At 38.2% G+C, this 20,726-nt stretch overlaps 1 protein-coding gene across 1 annotated transcript in view; it reads right to left on the minus strand.

The window, feature by feature from the left end:
- Positions 1 to 20,726, minus strand: part of GABRA1 (gamma-aminobutyric acid type A receptor subunit alpha1) — a 54,071-nt gene that overhangs the window by 5,699 nt on the left and 27,646 nt on the right. The window contains exons 7-9 of the mRNA XM_032794345.2: positions 17,546 to 17,689; positions 8,572 to 8,724; positions 3,332 to 3,534 (exon numbers count right to left, since the gene is read on the minus strand). Coding sequence (XP_032650236.1) covers positions 3,332 to 3,534; positions 8,572 to 8,724; positions 17,546 to 17,689 — 500 coding nt within the window. The remainder of the gene's footprint in view (positions 1 to 3,331; positions 3,535 to 8,571; positions 8,725 to 17,545; positions 17,690 to 20,726) is intronic.

Raw genomic sequence — 20,726 nt, forward strand, 5'->3', positions numbered from 1 at the left:
GCAAGAACCAGGCATGAAATATATTGGCAACCATCAATCCAAACTGGATAATGGTGTACATGTAAGAGATCTAATCAGGTGCCTGATGAATCCACATGCGGCTGACAAGTCCAATTCAAGAGTGACATAGCTTGTTACAAATTCTAGAGATTCATGTGCTGTCTGAGTTAGAATCCATGATTACAGCATGCTATTTTCTTCTTTCTCACTTTGCTTCCATCCTCTGGATCAAAACCACTTCATGTTGAGCTGCACCTACTCAGATACTCCCTCCAAATTGGAAGGGATCCTGCACACTCCTCCCAGCTTTCCACATTGATATTGATCGACTTCATATCACATTTACACACATCGTGGTACTGCCATAAAGGGCGACCCTGCTTTCTGTCCCAAATTTCAATGTTGAAAATACTCTTGGAGATACGGTCTCGTACCATTCACCTGCCATGAATGAGCCATTGCAACCTCCTCTTCTTGGCAATGGTTTCTAAGTGTGTCAGTCCTGTACACTCCAGCATCTCTGTGTTTAGTAATGTGTTTCCCCACTTTATTTTCAGGATCTTATGCAGACATCTCATGTGGAAGCTATTAAGTCTCCTCATATACCTGGCATATGTAGTCCAGGTTTCTGAACCATAAAGCAGGGATGACAGCACACAAGTTTTATAGGTTTGCATCTTCAATCTTAGTTGATAGTTTGCTGTGATTCCATGCACAGTTCTGTAAGCCTGAAATAATTAGCTGCTTTTCCAATTCTATTAATTCAGTCTGAAGGTCAAGATTTCTGATGATGGTAGAACCCAAATAGCAAAAAGCTGTCAACAACATCAAGAGATTTACCCTCCAGAAAGGGTAACTCTTTGGTACATGATCACAGTCTTCTTGAAACTAATTGTCAACCTGAAGCTCTTGCATGATTCATGAAATTTACCCAAGAGATTTTGCAGGGAAGATTCACTATGGGCAACCAAGGTCGCACTATCCGCAAACAGGAATTCTCTCAAAACCTTGGTTTTCACTCCAAATCTTGCAAAGTTGATAAATGCCATCATTGCTGTCCTTAAATGGACGAAGAAGCAGTAATGAAAAGTAGATGTTAAAGAGCATGGGAGGCAAGATACACCCCTATTTCATGCTGTTGTTAATGTCAACAGCATTTTACTCTTTGTTTTCATATACAGCAGTTGCCCGCATATCTTGATGTATGGAATGAACTTTCAAAAATATGGGGGGACAATACAGTTTCTTTAGAACCATGAAAAGGCCCTATTAGACTGATGAAGGCTATGTAGAGTGGCATTCATTTTTCTCTACACTTCTCTTCCAGTTGCTTAACCGAAAATATCAGATCAATGATGGAGTGTTCTGAGTGAAAATCACATCAACTTTCAGGATAGATTCTTTCATCTAGAGATTGCAGCCTAGGGAGCACAATACAAGTGACAACTTTTCTGACGACGTTCAACAGGAAGATACTTCTATAGTTGTCACTATCACTTCTATCGCCCTTGTTTTTGTATAATTGTACATTGCATGAAATGGATTATTTACTAAACATGGTCCATGCATATCTTGCATCATCTACACATATTTTTTTCCCACTTTTGTTAATATGGGGTACTTGGAGTGAAGAATCCTGAAGAAATAATAATGAAAAGGTTTCACTTTGTTCTCGTTGTTATTTATTGGTTCATAAAGCCCATGAATGGATTCTGATTTCCACAGAAAAGGATGGGATGTATTTGCTAATAGGTAACTTTCACTCTTGTGGACTCTGGTCTGAGATTCCTTTTGTAGTTCAGCTATTGCTGATGGCAGACAATCTGACCTTTAAGTCTGAGATGCACCCCCTGCAAGACCTCACCTGCTGGGTCCTACAATGCTCAGTCTTCTCCATCGTGTTATTGAACTTACATACTAAGCTTCTAGAGTACTCAAGTGCCTGCAGAAAATACCCATGCTGTGTATCTTTTATAGAAAACTTATACACACTGCGCCATATCCTCAGCTGGTATAACTCAGATGCCCTCAAAATTGGGGATGTAATAGAGGAAACAAATGCTTCAAAGAACTTTTCTCTTCTATTACATCCCCATTACTGAGGGCATCTGCCTCCAGTTCAAGTCTGTCTGCAACCTTGGGTTGCTGTTAGACTCCCCACAGCTACAGAAAGCCCAAAGAGTCATGGCAGCAAAAATGTCTGCTTCAGCCATAACTGGCAGAGATTGCACCCCATACTTTCAGAAAGAGATGAGGCGCATGGTGATCCACAGAATCATGACTTCTAGGCTTGCTCAGTGCAACTTATATTAAGAAATGAAGAAACACCCTGAATGAGCTCCAACTGATACAAAACCCAGTAGTCTATCTACTTAGCAACTATAGTACCCAACTCTTTGCACTGGCTCCCCATTGAATATAGTGCATAGTTAAAGTTCTCCATGTTATTAGACCTAGATACTTCAGACATCACCTCCCTTATTCTTCAAAAACATGCTCTGCCATGAAAGCTACATTCTAATGAAGCAATTAAATAATCATTAAATAAGGGAAGGCTTTTCCATGTGTCAGACAGAGCTTTCAAAGGGGCTGGACTTTGCTGAGGGAAAACTAAGTTTAAAAAAGCATTTTGCATTAATTTCTGAAGTCCATAGTCATTTTTATTTCTTGTGGAGTAAGTTTCATAATCTATCTCTTCCTATACACAAATTTGCAAATTGGTCCTGATTCATAGCCTTTGGATATCAAGGAAAAGCTATCCACTGCCTTCAGTGAGCCTTGCATCAGGCTCACAGACACTGCACACATCCACTGAGTCTCTCACTCAAACACGCAACATATAAACTAGTCAATCTATTCCTACTACCGGCTGGAAAAGAAAGGAAAAATAAAGAGAGACTGTTAAATAACTGGAAGGTGCTACAGTGGTGAAAGCCATATAAAGACATGAAGGAAGGGGGTGGGAGTGTTGAGGTATGAGCTTTCCCTTCGTGCCATAGCTTTAGCCTCAGCCAACTTGTATCTTTCAGATTTAAGACATGGGACAGGGATTATGTCTTCCTCTCTTTGCCACGCAATGCTGCACAGCCTGGTGGTGCTCTAAAAATGAAAATGTAACCACTCTCCATACTAATAATTTGCATACAACAAGGGATTTCAACACACAGTGTGACCAGCAGATCCTGAACAGAAAATACCCAATATCCATGTAAAGAGCCTTTTTCAGTAGATTATCTAAGTCCCACTGGAAAACATACAGACTGAATCCAGCACAAAAGCCATGAATAGATATTAATGTACATATCATAAAATCTATTAGTAAAGGTGTTACCTTTTCAGGAACAACACTTTTGCCATCCCATGCGTAACCTCTCTTTGTGAAGTAGTTCACTGTTGCAAATTCGATGAGTGCTGAAAACACAAATGCATAGCACACTGCTATAAACCAATCCATAGCTGTAGCATAGGCCACCTTTGGAAGGGAATTTCTTGCACTGATACTCAAGGTGGTCATTGTGAGAACAGTTGTCACTCCTGTAAAGCAAAAACGTCAGTGTCACTTTAGATCAGTTACTGTATTGTGTCTTTTACTTATCAATGTGGATTCACAAATAAAATAGGAAAAATAGTTTCACGGGCTTCTGTTATTAGAAATATATTTCCCAACCAAAAAATATCAAATTTCAGGTTCTGCTGTGGAAATGATAATCTTTGAGGTACCCTTCTGGATTGTGCTTTATCTTGATCTTTTGACATATGAAAGTCACCACCCTGCACTTTAAGCGGGAGGGCTGGCCGGGAGAAAGGGTCATGATTTATGGCTTTGGGGAGGAGGGGAGATGTAAAACTAATGGAAAAACAGTCGGAATGGTGGATCACTCACAACCTAGGAATGAGGGGCTTAAAAAGGTCAGCCTGGGCCTGAATTGGCTGGAATTGGAGGATCCTGGCAGTGGATCTGATGGAGGAACGTGAATGGAAAAGTGGGGCGGGGGGAAGGGAGGCTGAAAAAAGCACTCCCTTCCCTCTCCCTCTCCCTTCTCTCTCTCTCACACACACACAATGAATTGTGGGGGTTTTCAACTGCACTGCACATTTTATCCACCGAGTTAGTCTCAGACATCTGATAATAAGGTTGAGGCTTGATTAAACCCATATCTAATGTCTCCTGTCATTTTTTTGGCATAGCCAGACAAGGAGGTTTGTGCTTTAGGAGATATTGCTGCTCCAAAAGAAACAGCCCTGAGAGGATGACCAAGGAGTATTGTTGGCATTGGACACAATAAAGTAGTTGTCAGTTATTCAGTGTAGGACCACTTAGAAATCAAGCAGACAACAGTGGATAGGAAAATAATGTGAGTTTAGTGAAAGAGGGATAAATGTGTTTATCAGGGATACTGATATCACATTCCTTTTGCTGAACCATCTGTAATATTAAATATCTAACAAACTACATGATATATCTGTTTTTCTTCTAGGCAAGAGTTTGGACACTATATCTCAGAATATATACACTATATACAAGAAATAATTGGTCCATGTAGTCGTGCATCCTGGCTGTGATGGTAGCCAGTGCAGCAATGCCTCAGACGAAGACAAAATGAAACATAATCTGTTTAACTTTGAGGGTCAGGAAGGAATTTAGCTGTGTGCATTATGTCCCACAGCATGAGATTAAATTTACTATTTTCTTAGATTGTAAATAAATTCAGTGATTGAATAAAATCGCACAATTATTATTTTTAAAGCAGACTTAATGATCATCCCTCCAGCATGAATGAAACAGGAAGAAGAAAGTCACCACAGCCCTACTGTGGTCCAACATAATAAACCAACATAATTTCCTCTTCCAGCAAAAGAATTAGAGGAGGAGTTAATTTCTGACCTAGTTCCTGTTCTCACCTAGCATTTTAGTAATCATGTGGATGGTTGCAACTCTTTTTCCATCTTGTCAATTCTCTCATTACATATCATAATTGCAGACAAAACAACTCAAGATTATGCAAAGTTCAGCAAGGCATACACAGGCATGTTGGATACTTTCCACCTTATTTGTGTAAGATTGCTACAGTGCTATAAGATGTGTCTTATTGTTGATTAACCTGTTCAGGGCTGAATGAAGTAGCAAACATATTTGGAAAATATGCTCCTTCAATGTAGCCCAAAATAGACTAAGCTGCATGTTATGATATTGCATTTATTTGAACTGATATTTTGTACATGTTTCTCTGCCATTAAACAGTGATGTTCTGGCAACAGTAAAGAGGTTAAGTAAGACCCACGGCAATGTAATTTGCATTTCTAGTAGCAGAGCTTCATACCTGCTGGAAGAACAATTTTTCTTTAACTATCCATGGAGTTTTTACTGACAGTAGGAGGATTACATTGCTTTCACATTGCCTACAGATTTTTGCAAGTACAAGCTAGACATTTACATCAAATCAAGTTCCAAAGTTACCTTGACAACTGCAGACAATTTCATGTATTAAATCACTGTTACAGTTTATAACCACTGTACTGAGCACTAATGAAAATATGCAGAGATCTAAAAGGGTCTGATAATAAAAAATATCAATGACAATATCTTGAATTATGGGTACTTAATGATGATGTGGTTTTTGTTCCTTAGGGGAATGTATGAAGTCTTTATCCACTTACAACTAATGATTTTTGTTGCTCTTGTACAGTAAATCCTGCTATGTTATAATTTGTGTTTTTATTTATATTGCTAAAAGAGGGCTATAAATCGATATATGCTGTGCATGTCTGTCTGGATGCATGTATGAATATCCCCAGGTGAAGTATTCAGAGACATCTTTTTTCTTCAGCGAAGTTAGGAGATTAAAAAAAATAGTAACAGAATTCTAGACTTGGTTCAAACATATGTAAAAAACACTCAAGTAGTCAGCAAAATAATTGTATTCTGAACGGAAAACGTTTAAAATGTTTACATTCTTGAAGGGCTGTCGTAAGGCTTTAAAAACAGCAGCCTGAATAACATAGGGTATTGTAAGTTATTTGTTTGATACATGGTGTAATTTGGTACCCCATTTATGGCCAACCATAACTACAGCATCATGAACTAACAATCTGGTATTGCCAACAGTAAAAAAAAAAAAGAAAGCAAAACAGAAGCAAATGAGGTTCAATTTCTTTTTTTAAATTCATACATAACAATCTTTGAATGTATCTCTTTTTAAGGGGCCCAATTTACTCTGTGACAAAATTTTCAAGATTAGACTTTTGATACCAATTTCAGAAGTGAGCGTAAAGGATTTGAACCTGTTGCACTTCACAGCAGTTTGTGGGTCCCCTTTTATATAAATTAGATTCAATTAGACTCTCCTATACTCCTATACTTTGTTTAGGGACTTCTCTACATTCATATCTACTTACCAACATGGAGCTTACGCCCCATGTGAGCATTTGTCTCTCTGAATCTAAGGATGTTTAAGCTGGTGTGATTCACCTGAAGAGACATTGTGAAAATGGGCTGGAGCAGGAAAAGCCACTCACAGGGGGATGTTTTGAAAGGTAGATGAAAATAGGTATAATTCAGCAGGAATTGCAGGCGCTTCTCAGGATCAGGCCCTTAGACTGATCTCTGAATTTGGTTATAGATCTCCAGCTTTCCTTTGCCAACATTAAAAGGTAGAGTTCCTCCTGTGACTAACCTCCACATGTCCTTTGGAGCCCCTTCTTTGTCATGCTCTTGCACTGTGCTGAGAGTGACCTGTTGGGGCAGAAACAAGGTCTGCTGTATTTATGCCCTTTCTCTCCTGCCAGAGGTGTTCTCAACTGGCCATTTATAGCTTGAGCAGCACAAAAGGAACTGGAGCATATTGGATAACTCTCACCCCGTTTTCTTTAATCAAATGCTTGTTGTTAGATCTAGCTATCTATTTGTTTGCAATATTGGAGAAGACCTGAAGAAGAGCTCTGTGGAGCTCAAATGCTTGTTTCTTGCATGAACAAAAGTTGGTGCAATAAAAGATATTACCTCACCCATCTTGTCTGTCTGTCTATCTTGATTTTGGATGTGAAATAGGTTAAATAAAAGCTCTGGAGAATATTATAGCAGTTTCTTTCTAATTAAAAAAATGTGTATTAGAATGTAATAGCAAAAACCCCAGGGAGTCAAAAGCAGGTGTGAACTATACTATCTTAGAGTCCCTTTACTCATCCCTGCCTGAATCCTACTCAGAGAGATGACAATAGGAATTTTGTCACTGATTTCCATAGCAGCATTGCGCCAAAACAGTATTTGACGAGCTTGCAGATGAGATCAACCTACAGAGTTATTAAAGCTAGGAGTTTCAACTGGGGCAAGAACGTCTGGTGAACAACTCCCTTTGACTAAACTCCCTTTGAAAATCCAAGCCAAAAGCTGTATTAGCCATTTTGCTTTTTGAGAAAAAGTCAATGCACACTTTCTCCTACTGGGACAGCTAACATCTAAACTTTGTCTGCATATTACACAATTCGTAGATGATAGGGCTAGAAGGGACCATTATGATAATCTAGTATGAACTTCTGCATAACATAGGCCATAGAACTCCCCCCAAAATAATTCCTAGAGCACTTCTGCTAGAAAAACAGTTTAAAAATTGTCAGTGATGGAGAATCCACCATTGCCCTTGGCAAATTGTTTCAATAGTTAATTACCCTACATGTTAAATACTTGTACCTTATCTCCAGTCTCTGTTTGTCTAGCTTCAACTTCCAGCCATTGGATTGTGTTATACTTTTTTCTCTGATACACTGAAGAGCCCTTTATTAAAAATATGTTCCTCATGTAGCTACTTATACTGATAGACTCAAGAAGCTCAGTCTATACAGTTTAACAAACAGAAGGTGAAGGGGTGACTTGATTACATCTATAAGGCATGTTTCCTAATCCCTTTATCATTTTCATGGCTCTTCTTTGAACTTTCTCCAATGTATCAACATCCTTCTTGAATTGTGAGCACCAGAACTGAACACAGTATTAAAGCAGTGGTTGGAACTCTGTTAAATGCTGAAGTAGAATAACCTCTTTACTCCTGCTCAAGATTCCCCTGTTTATGCATTCCAGGATCACATCAGCTCTTTCAGCCTCAACATCACACCAATTTTCAGCTGATTATCCACCATGACCTCCAAATCTTATTCAGAATTACAGCTTTCCAGGATAGAGTTCCCCCATCTTTTAAGTATGTCCTACAGTTTTTGTTCCTAGATGTATACATTTAATTTAGTAATATTAAGATGCATATAAGCTAAACCCTTTGAATATTCCTTTTCATTTTTTGTATAAATCAAGATAGGCCAAGGTGTTCAGATTTGAATCCAGATTAGCATAATGTTATTATTCTTCATTTTTGTTTTTGATATATAGCATTTTACTATTCATTCTTTTTAATAAATTAAATAGTTTGAACCTTTAAAAAATCATCTGTTGCAATATCTTCAAAGCAAAGCATATTTCTTATCCAGTTCTCCAATGTCACTTGGTGCTTTTCTATAAGTAGCAGATGACCCTGGCAAGTTTTTTTGTTGTTGTTTTGGTTTGATTTTTTACATTTCACTTACCAAATACAGTTCTTGCTGGAACGGATTCTCTGTTAAGCCAGAAGGACACCTGGGACAGAATCACTGTCATGATGCATGGTAGATATGTCTGAATGACAAAGTAACCGATCTTTCTCTTCAAATGGAAGTGGGTAGTCATAACAACATACTCCCCTAGAAACCAATAAAAATAAAGGACAGTCAGACCCTTTCCCATATGCACAGATCAGAATCTGTGTCCCACATTTTTGCATGAGTAACCATTTCTTCATCATTTCTGTCCACTGTTATTGAAAAGTTTGGTTTAGGTCTGAAGAAATTTATTAATAAAGAATTGATTGTGCAGGGGCCTTTCATCTCAAATTCAGCCCAGCTGGGTAGTGACTAAAACTTAATGTTAACTGATTCATTGTCCTTTGTGAAATGGGGACCTTAGTCATCATAAATCGGAAAACTATCATAACCAATATCTTTGTACACAATGTCCAAAGATTAAATGAACCTTGGCGACTGATGGTTAGACATGGCTCATCCAGATCAGGCCTAGGACACAAGAATTAGTCTAATTTATTTATGTTTGCATTGCCATTACCTGTGCTCTATCTGTTCTGAAGAGATAGAAGGCTAACATTCTAATTCTATTAATTTAGTACCTTTCAATAGTAATACTCTCACTTAAAGTAAATGGCTGATGGATGAATTATGACAGAATTCTGTCCACAACTAGCTTTTTTGGATGTTGCAGAAACATAGAGAAACAGTATTCCTTGGAATTTGTCACCATACAATGGGTTTTATAAATCTCAGTTGTCAGAATACAGCCAAAAATACCTCAATTTCACTCTGTTATTTACAGACATTATTGAAAATGCAATATTTTGAAAAGCAATAGTTCCAAAAGATTTGAAAATCTATGTGAATTTATGTTCACTATAGACTGACTCCCAATACAATAGATATTAGCTTAGAAAAGATACATGTGGCTTTGAAACTGAATGAAACCCTCTGCCTAAATACGAGATGACGCATGAAATTACTGTGATTCTCTTTAAAATATAAACAACTGGCAACAGCACTGGCAAAGGAAAATCCTAAATTGCATTGAAAAACTGTGTCTAGACATTGACTGCTTATGCACCAAGCATGTCAAATGCCCTTTTTGTCTAATTCAGATTCTAGAAGAACATTCATGCGAACATTCTTGCCCAACATATAATCTTGAGGGAAGCTTATAAATAAGATGTGACAATACTCCTAAGATGTTTGAATATACATTAAAAGACAATGGCAGAGGGGAAAAAAAGAGAATCAATTACGAGCTGAGCGGTAGAGGAAAGGATATATGAAGAGAAAGTCATCTCCAAAATAGGACTGGTAGGAGCATTATACTCAAGTAAAAACTAAGTAAGATGACTGGTGTGACCTCACCCTCCTTTTTTATCATCCACTTATCTTCTTTTATGTCTGTGTCCTTTTTTTGAAGGGTGTCCAGTATAGCTAGTAAAGTCAGTAAAGAAGAATTAATCTAAAATATGACAGGGGGAAGCTATTTTAATGTAATCAAATACAGAATAGTCAAAATGATATGTAAGCATTAATTCATTACTTGTGGAGTACAAGCTGAGAAGGACAGAGAGTTAACACATCATAGTACTCTGAAGCTTTATTTGGCTGCTTAAATTATCAAAGTATTTTTTAACCTGTGAAAAATGAGAACAAGATTCCAAGCATAAAGGAAATTAAAAAGACTGGGATTAATTTCGGCTTGGTAAATACTGTAGCTGCTTTGAGCTAGCCAAAATAACACTGTAAGTGACATATTGCAGATGACCACACAGACTGACAGTAATGCCTGCTATTAAGTTACAAGATAAAATCCTTTTCATTAACTCTGAATGCATCTAAACTATCAATGGATTGTAGTTAATTATTAAAAGACAGCAGCCCGTTGAGAGAGGTTGATTTAACGGTGGGAAGTGTGCTGCTCATTTGCTATTCTATGTACATCTAGCTTCTTGCATGTTGCAGGCTTTCTTTCACTGAAATGTATAGGGTCTCCACTACAATTACAGTCCACTGACATTGTCAGCCATTCCCCTATAATTTTATGTTTTCAGAAGTTAATAACTCAACCATATGCTTCTCTTTAGGACAAAATTTTTATAGGAAAAAGACTATTTATAAGTTATCAAAAATATATTTGACCAGTTTTAGCCCCTGATGCTGAAAAAGCATTTAAACACATGCTTTAATCCAAGCATGTGCTTAAATCCCATTGGTTTAAAAGACATCTGACAGACTATCAGTTCATATGGTGCACTATGTCCTATTCATATTGTTTTATTTAATTTTTAACATGTTTTTAAAACTCTGCTGTGGAACCTTGGCAGTCCTTTTGATAAACAATATCTATTTTATAAATGGGCCTTTTGTTTCTCATTTTAATTATTACATGAGGGTTAAAACAGTCTTAAGTAGAGTTGTGCTTGAACCAGACCACCACATCTGAATACCTCCAGGCTCCGAGAATTCATGTCTTGGTCAGAATTTTGCTGCTGGCTCCTTTCAAAACAAAACACCTAAATCCAAGGAAAGGTTTGATCCAGATCCAAGCCCAAACTTTATTTATGAGGTTTATCTCTAGCAATCAAAGTTCAGATATTTAGCTGGGATAAATCAACGTAGCTGTACTGGGGAACATGACAGCTAGTCAATAACAGCTATTTCAGAGTTATTACCCTATTTTCTGTGTTTACTTTTTTAAATGATCCCTGGCTTCCAAAACAGATTATAAAGCTAGGTGTGTGCTGTAATACCAAGGAACAGGTGGTTTGACTTAGGGACAAATTATTAGCCATACTTTTATATTTTTTTATAGTTGTAGGTAGAAATCTTCCAGTTTCTGGTCTTCTGTAATATTTATACAGTATAACTAATTAGAAATAAAAATCTCATTTAGAAAAGGGTCCTCTCAGCAAATGCATGCAGGATAAAGAAATAAGAATATAACTGTTATTGAGCACATATACTGCTGATTTTCACTGCAAAACAATATTTTCAAGGTGCTAAAATAATTTCCATGTAAATGGAGATTTGTACGTGTCCTTTAAGCATCTGTTTTGGGGTTTTTTTCCACCAAATCTTACAGAAAATAAAGGACATTTTAAAGACTTGCTACATCAAAAAGAATGCAATGATTATTGGGGAGTGACAATAGTTTCACATGCATATCAAAAATGGAAAAGGTTTCAGTGACTCCTGTTTTATTAAACATACTAATAGCAGCAATAATGGCTATTTATACATAACGTTTGCTAATCAATGTAGTAGTATATGCTTAGATCAGATTCTTCCCTTGCTACCATACAACAGTCAGAACACTGAAAGGATATTTTAGTCATACTAGGGATGGCATATGCAAACCCCTTTCTATAAACAATATGGAAGTAACTACCACCCTGCTCTAGATTTGAAAATGAGGGCACAAAGTAGTGGCTATGAGAGTGGCAGAAAAGAAGAGAGAGAATCAGGTGGATTGGTCCAATTAAAAATCCTATACCTTGGAGAATGTTTATAGTGCCCCAACTCCCAATAAACCTCGGAAACTAGGAGAGATACATGTAGAAGGCAGCCATCAATTTTTGGCAAGCCCAAACCTCATGAGTACACATCAAAAACCTCTGCAAGACTTTGGTGGCTTCTTCAAAAGATCTCAGAAACTCAGAAACTCCTAGGCAACCAAGCTCTTCTTTTGTCTAATAGTGGTTCTCGAAACTGCAAATGGAGATTATATACAGGAAGTATCACCAAGAGACTTCAGCCTTTTGCCTGTGTTAACAGAGCATTTATCTCAGACAACTTTAAAAGTGGGGAAGAATTTGTGTACTTCATATTAAACTTATTTTACACCTTGATACTGGGACCTTTTGGTAGTCAGGGAATATGCAGAGGGATTTTGCTGGGCTTTCCATAACTGAGAAGAACAATTACTGCAGTAACTCCCCAGTTTATATTTCAGGGAGATGGTAGTGTTCCCATAACCAAGTGGAGTAGAAAGCAAAAACAATATTTGATTATTAACCATGTTTGAGCTGCAGTAGTATTTTGCTTAGGGCAAGTGCCAAGGAGAAAAGGTTCCACTTACAGATCTTTGTGAATCAGTGACTTTGTGAATGATAGATCTGTTTCTTCCACAACTGTATTCCTTTAGCAGGTATTAACAATAGAGGATTCTGTCATATGTACAAGTTTGGTGCAAAGAAGATTATTTAACTAGCTTATTTTTAGGATTTAATAGCTGTTGTTTTTAGTCTTTTGTAGTGTTCCTGCATCTGTACAGTAACAGGTCTTTGTTTCAGAAGGTATCCATTGTACAAAGTTCAGCTGTATGTTTAGCCACCTATGCTTGTGTAGGAGGAAGTAGGAAAAAACATATGTACCGTGAGAGTGCTCCAAGAATGATGATGGTGGTGAGATTACATTTCTTAGATCTGTCTTCAGTTGTTTAAAGATTTATTATCTGTCTTTCTTAAGTATTTATAAGTTACCTATTTCCTTCATATTGAATTATCATGTACTATATCTAGTATTAACTACATGGTTTAAGTCTCTTTCCAAGTTTCTGACTCTTTATGTACCTTCTACCTTCCCCTGGTCAGACGAAAAAGTGATTTTGGTCAAAATAGTTTGTAAAGGGTAAAACTGATTCAGTTAGGCTTTTCTGTACCAGAGATTTCAGCCAGTGGAGAGGCACTGCAACAAATACTTAGCACAGGTAGAAAAAGCCTATTAAGCTGTACTGGAACAAATTATGGTTTAAATTGGTGTTGCCCTTCTATACTAAGGATTTTCACAGGTGCAGCTCCACCAGTTCTGGCCCTTGATGGTGTAACTTGAGCAATTCTCCCTGTAGAAGAAGCCTTAGTATCTCTGTCTCAGTACTTCTTGAATTTTTTTTTTAACCTTCCTTATGTCACAACTCTGGTCTCTTGCAAAGGGGCTTTGTTCTTTTCTGATATTGTCGGAATGACATAGTAATCCCTCTCAGAGCCTACAGGCTCAAAACCAGAGATCTTTAATAATTTTCTACTCAGATAAAATCCTATTCCCTTCAATGAGAGTTTTGCTAAGTAAAATGTGAGTCCTGAGTCATTCTCTACTACGTCTGCACTCAGATCTGGCCCTTCTCTGTAGAATGAGAAGAGGTTAGATTCTTCTATGGCTCCATCCCTCCCTTGTTGGTACCCTGCAGAAAGCCATCCACAGGGATCGCAGAAACACATGTGGGGAGGAGGTGAGCCAGAGACAAAAACAGGGACTAGCAAGGGCAAGCATCATTCATCCATTAAGTCCTAAAGGGCATTTATGCTGTAGAGGTCATGCTGTACTATGGAAACCCCTTTTGTGGGTGATCACAGGAAGAGCCACATGTGGAGTATTGCCAAGAATCATGACTCCGTTGGAAACTGCAGTGTCTGGGAACTCAAGGGGGGGCATGACTTCCAAAAGCAAGCCTTGAGGCACAGGACTTCCTCAGAAATATCCCTGGTCTCTGGTCATTCCCAAGATCCATGGGAATGAGGCAGAACCCTCTGCTTTGTCCTTTGGGGGAGGAAGTGGGAAATCTAATTTTCCTTCTTACCCATCTACTACGTAGAGAAATTCAGATGAAACACCATGGAGAAGTCTCACAGAATTTTCCTGTTTGAGGTCAGTTCTACAAGTCAAGGCAACACTGGCTAGAGTAAGGAGCTTAGGATGTGATCCTTATTGTTTATCACTTTTATTGGCCTTTAGCACAGGCACCTTGGGTGACATTCTGGCTCCACACAAGTAAATGGCAAAGCTACCACTATTTCAATTAGGCTAAGATTTCACCCTTTGTCTTTTTATTTGCCTGTGAAGCACCATGTACACCTTTGGCACTACATAACAAATAACCGTTGTATTAATACATTTTAAACAGCTCTTTTAATTTGTTTTGATATTATTGCACACTTGAACTCATTCATTCTGCTTAAGGTGTATCAGGTGTATCTTACTAATCTATTAGAGTTCTTTGAAGGGGTCAACAAACATGTGGACAAGGGGGATCCAGTGGACCATAGTGTACTTAGATTTCCAGAAAGCCTTTGACATGGTCCCTCACCAAAGGCTCTTATGTAAATTAAGCTGTCATGGGATAAAAGGGAAGGTCCTTTCATGGATTGAGAACTGGTTAAAAGACAGGGAACAAAGGGTAGGAATTAATGGTAAATTCTCAGAATGGAGAGGGGTAAACTAGTGGTCTTCCCCAAGGATCAGTCCTTGGACCAATCCTATTCAATTTATTCATAAATGATCTGGAGAAAGGGGTAACAGTGAGGTGGCAAAGTTTGCAGATGATACTAACTACTCAAGATAGTTAAGACCAAAGCAGATGTGAAGAACTTCAAAAAGATCTCACAAACTAAGTGATTGGGCAACAAAATGGCAAATGAAATTTAATGTGGATAAATGTAAAGTAATGCACATTGGAAAAAATAATCTCAACTATACATACAATATGATGGGGGCTAATTTAGATACAACAAGTCAGGAAAAAGATCTTGCGCGTCATCGTGGATAGTTCTTTGAAGATGTCCACGCAGTGTGCAGAGGCGGTCAAAAAAGCAAACAGTGTTAGGAATCATTAAAGGGGATAGAGAATAAGACTGAGAATATATTATTGCCCTTATATAAATCCATGGTACACCCACATCTCGAATACTGTGTACAGATATGGTTCCTCACCTCAAAAAAGATATTCTAGCACTAGAAAAGGTTCAGAAAAGGGCAACTAAAATGATTAGGGGTTTGGAGAGGATCCCATGCTAGGAAGATAAGAGGCTAGGCCTCTTCAGCTTGGAAAAGAGGAGACTAAGGGGGATATGATAGAGGTATATAAAATCATGAGTGATATTGAGAAAGTGGATAAAGGAAAAGTTATTACTTATTCCCATAATACAAGAACTAGTGGTCACCAAATGAAATTAATAGGTAGCAGGTTTAAAACAAAATAAAAGGAAGTTCTTCTTCACACAGCGCAACAGTCAACTTGTGGAACTCCTTACCTGAGGAGGTTGTGAAGGCTGGGACTATAAACAATGTTTAAAAGGGAACTGGATAAATTCATGGTGGCTAAGTCCATAAATGGCTATTAGCCAGGGAAGGGTAAAATGGTGTCCTAGCCTCTGTTCCTCAGAGGATGGAGACGGATGGCAGGAGAGAGATCACTTGATCATTGCCTGTTAGCTTCACTCCCTCTGGGGCACCTGGCATTGGCCACTGTCGGTAGACAGATACTGGGCTGGATGGACCTTTGGTCTGACCCGGTACGGCTGTTCTTATGTTCTTATATTCTTATATGTTATCATTCCTGATGGAACTGACAAAGTCATTCTTGAGCAGTGATTTGAATTTTAAATTCTCTCTTTAGTTTTCTAGAGTGGACCTGCAGGTACCGTAGCAGATCCCTTTTTGTTCTGAAATGTAGTTGACTCACTAGGTCTGTTTGTAAATTCCCTAAACTGAGTAATCTCAGGAAGGCTGTATTAGAGGGCTCACTCTCAGTGGACTCTTTTTGTGAATAACATTAAAAAAAGCTCTCTATCTATTCAGGTGTAAATGTACTACTGTAATTGAGCCACTGGTTCTGTCACTTTCAATGTAATGTGGTTACTTCTCCTAACGGAGTGATTCTTTATGGTCCATTGACCATTCAATCCAGTCATCAGGGTTATAGCTTGTTGATACCCAACTTTCAGCTTAATACTGCTTTTAAGAACTAGCCAAAATAAATTAATTAAATCTATTTGAAATGAATGCTGAGCAGTGGAAGAGCAACATTTTTCATCCTGCCCAGAAATCATAGCCATATGATACTGTGATGGTGAGTGAGTGCTGTTTGTTTATACCTGACAGCAAACAGTTTCGCACTGGAAATTAACAGATCAGATGTAATCGTCAGTGAATAGCACCAAAAATAAAAATACTTTGCACTTATCCGTAGTAACTTCAATTACGGGATCTCAGAGCTTTGAAGATACAATAATAAATTTAGAACTGAAGCACAGAAAAATATTGAATGACCTCCCTAAAGCCATACAATAACATCTGTGGCAGAGCTGGGACTTGAACCCAGATTTTCTGACTCAGGATCAGATTCCTTAAGTAAAAGATTATTCTTCTTCTATCATAGATGTCATGGGTGAACACATAAAAGTTGGTGCCTTTTAATAAGACTTCTACATCCCACTTTTGGACTTTCCATCTGCATTTAGGCTTGTAAAACAAAATTTTTGCACGAAAATATCTGTTTGGGAGATGAATTATGAAATGTCAGCACCCTAGTAGAGTGCTTATATTTCAAATTTAGTCTTTCTGTTATTTATATTAGTTCATTTTAAGCCTACTTTATTGTAATTATTGAACTCTTGTTAATGCTAATCACAACTGTGCTTCAGATCTCATGATGTTTTTAAAACAACAAACGGGTTTGTTTTCTGTCCTTATATGGCACTATAGCATAGTGCACTTTATCTGGCATATAAGCGCCATATAGAGTGATTTATACTGAAAAAAATATGTATTCGCAAGATATTGTCCTTTCTCATAACAACTTGTAATTTCCACCCCATTCATAGCAGGAAATTATCACAGTGAGATGACAGAGAGATGATAAGAATGAGATGAATACTTCCTTTTTGATGTACATTACTATATTTCTTCTGGTTAGATGCTATTTGTTACTATTGTAGACTTCCTATCGATAAAACATGTTAACCATCAGTTCAAGTGTGAAGATATTTATTGTACCAGAACACACTGCCATTTTAGATGTCAATGCCCTCCTATTTACAATCACTTTGCATTACAATTTGAATCTTTTACTTTCTAAGTTGTGTTCTGGCAGGTTAAAGCATCTTATCAATATAAACTTTTCTCACTCCCAACAGGACAATGCTTTATTACACACCTGTACTGGACTGTACAATTCCAGAGTCCACAGTTTGCCCCAAAAGATCATATTGGTTCAATCGAGAGCCATCTTCAGCCACAACCACAGACCTCGCTGGTTCCCTTGTCCATTCATACACAACCTCCGCTCTGGTATAAGCATCTAATTTGAAAGAAAAATATTTCATTTCCCAGCCTTTTACATTATATTGCAAAGGTAGAGTACTGTCTTTTAAATCAGAGGGGAAGAAATCCATCTCTTCCTCATCCCATTCCTGATATTGAAAAGTCTGAGTAAATCAGACTTTGTGCAGGAAACATCAAGGGGGGGATGGAGCATGAAATCTGCATTCCTTCATTCATGGGCATGCCATGAACCATTTCCATTTTTCTAGCTTCCAGACCATGATGAGAGACAGCAGTTAGACCCCTCTATACCTATATGCATGTGGGTTGGGCCACTGGGTCCAAATAAACCTCCCCCAGCTAAGCCTCAATGGTCTCCTCTTCATCAGCATGATTAGAACTCTACCCTCTGCATGGACACCCCATCTGTAGACCACCACTCCTCACTTACCCTGTTTTATGAGACTAAAGTGTCACAGAGGCCACAAATTCATCCAAGCCCAGACAGGCCTCCGAGTTAGACTTTATTATCAATTTGTATGCAGCACGTTGGGGGAGTAAATCTATCTTGCACTAGCATGACATGCACTAACTGTCTGTGTGGACCCTTCAGAACACTAGAGTGCTTTGATCTACCCCGCTTTGAAATTAGAGTAAATCAAAACACACTAAGGAACTTTTAGTGCTTGGCAGTAGGGTTGGCATAGACAGGGATGACAGGCTAGTGTGGGACAGATTTACACTCCAGGTTGGCATGCACTAACTGCTCATATAGACAAGCCCTGAGACTGTCTGGGCTTGGATGACCCTAAACTATGCTGAATATATTTTTCTATACCTGCTATCACTGAAGAGTGCTGAAAGCACTTATCCTTGTTCACACTTACTTACATTTATATACTTGACAAAAAGAAAGAAAGCAAGCTTTGCATTTCACTATAGACTCTCTTCCCATTCTCTGCAATCCAGTTTAAGTCTAGTATGTTACATAAATGAATCAGTGGTATTGCATGTTCCAATCAAGTATTTGTGTCCTGTAATGACTAGGTCGCTAACCAAGAATCAAACTATATGTGACTATTTTTTCTCTTCATGTTGTAAATGATTCATCCGTCATTTTTCTTGGTATAGTTTTCTGCAATCTAATGGACCTCACTCAGAGCACTTAGTGTGGGAGCATGTCTGTGCAAGTCTGGGAGTGGCAAATGGCTAGGAGACCCTGGGCATCTTATTTATCTGACCTCACTTGTGGGCTTATAGTTTACTGTATCAGTACATAAAATGTACTTGGAAGCTGAGAAGAAGGAGTTGATAGAGAGTGGTGGTAAAAGGAATTGTATGGGGTTTGCTCTTGCACCATTAAAGTAAAAGGGGCCGTTGCCATTTGTCAGTGCTCTGACTTCCATGGGAATTGGATCAGCCCTTAATAGCGTACATTATTTCAAAGTAACAATGTAAATAAGTGGTAACTTTATTGGAAACAATGCAAAATGCAAAATCATGTCCTAGTAACTGTGCAATAATTCATACATGCAAACATTTTCCATTAATCTATATCAGCATAATGGAAGGGTGGAAATATTATTCCTCAGTTGCAATCACTCTACTGATTCTGGAGTACGAAGACAGGTTAGAAGACAAGGGCCTGAATTTCAAAAGTGCTGCGAACCCAAAACTTCATTAGAAGTCATTGAGAGTTGCGGGTGCTCTGTTCTTCTGAAAATCAATTTGTATTTTCATATAACTACAGTATTACAGATTCATAGAATCATAGAACCATGGGGTTAGACAGGACCACAAGGGCCATCTAGTCTAACCCCCACCAAGAGACAGGATTTGTTGTATCTAAACTACCCAAGACAGATGGCTATCCAGCCTCCTTTTTAAAATATCCAGTGAAGGAGCTTCCCCAAACTCCCTAAGCAATCTGTTTCATTGTCCTACTGTTCTTATAGTTAAGAAGTTTTTTCTAAGGTTTAATCAAAATCTGCTGTGTTTTAGTCTGTACTCATTGCCTCTTGTTCTGCCCTCTGTGGCAAAAGAGAACAATTTTTCTACATCTTTTTTTATGGCACCCTTTCAAGTATTTGAAGACCGCTATCATTTCCCCCATTAATCTCCTCTTTTCTAAACTAAACATACCCACTTCCTTCAGCCTTTGCTCATATGGCTTGCATTCCATCCCTTTGATCATCTTTGTCACTCGCCTCTGGATCCTTTCCAGTTTCTCTACATCCTTTCTATACATTGGTGACCAAAATTGGACACAATACTTCAGCTGAGGCCTAACCCATGTGGAGAAGAGAATTGTCAGCTTTGGTTTCAAATTCATTTTGTGACGTTTTCCCCCCAAGGTAGAGATGCAGGTATTAGATAAATGACAACATATGCCCTATGTCCTTATTACCACTTCTGCTTTCCTGAGTGACATTGGTTTTGTATGAATGGAAGATTTTAACTGAACTGAGAATGGATTTTATGCATAGAGGTAAGGAGAACATCTGCCTTTCTGATATTGTTCTTGCCAACATATGTCTTTCTGTTGTTCCAGAAGCCTCTTAAGCATTTGTTATAAAGTGCCCTAGTCAACTAGGACCTCCTCCCACTTAGGATGATATTTGGTAAGTTATTTTAGCTTTGGAGCATTTACTGGCCTTGACAACATGGGCAGAATCCATGGAATATATGTGACACCCCCGATGCTGTGAAACCTTTCTGGAATCAATTCCAGGAAGAAGTATATAATGATGGAAGAAATGAAAAAGCTTTTGTCCAGCACAATTCAATACAGACATTGCTGGGCAACCACTGCTGTATCAAGCCATTAACTATAATAATAAAATTTTAGTTTATGGAGTGGCTTTTGTGACCATGAGAAGCCTTTATTCAGGCTAATATTCTCTTGGGCCCATTCAGACACGTTATGTGATTTAGTCAAAATATGCAGTGTTGGTGGTCCATGAGTACTGAAATATGCCTCCGACCTTATGGATAAGTGTAAGGCCTGGCCTCACTTTTCCTGAGTGTACACCTCACCACAGAAAACTATGACTATGTTTAGCTATCTTCCCACT

The sequence above is a fragment of the Chelonoidis abingdonii genome, chromosome 7 (assembly GCF_003597395.2).
Source record: "Chelonoidis abingdonii isolate Lonesome George chromosome 7, CheloAbing_2.0, whole genome shotgun sequence".
NCBI classification, from domain to species: Eukaryota; Metazoa; Chordata; order Testudines; family Testudinidae; genus Chelonoidis; species Chelonoidis abingdonii.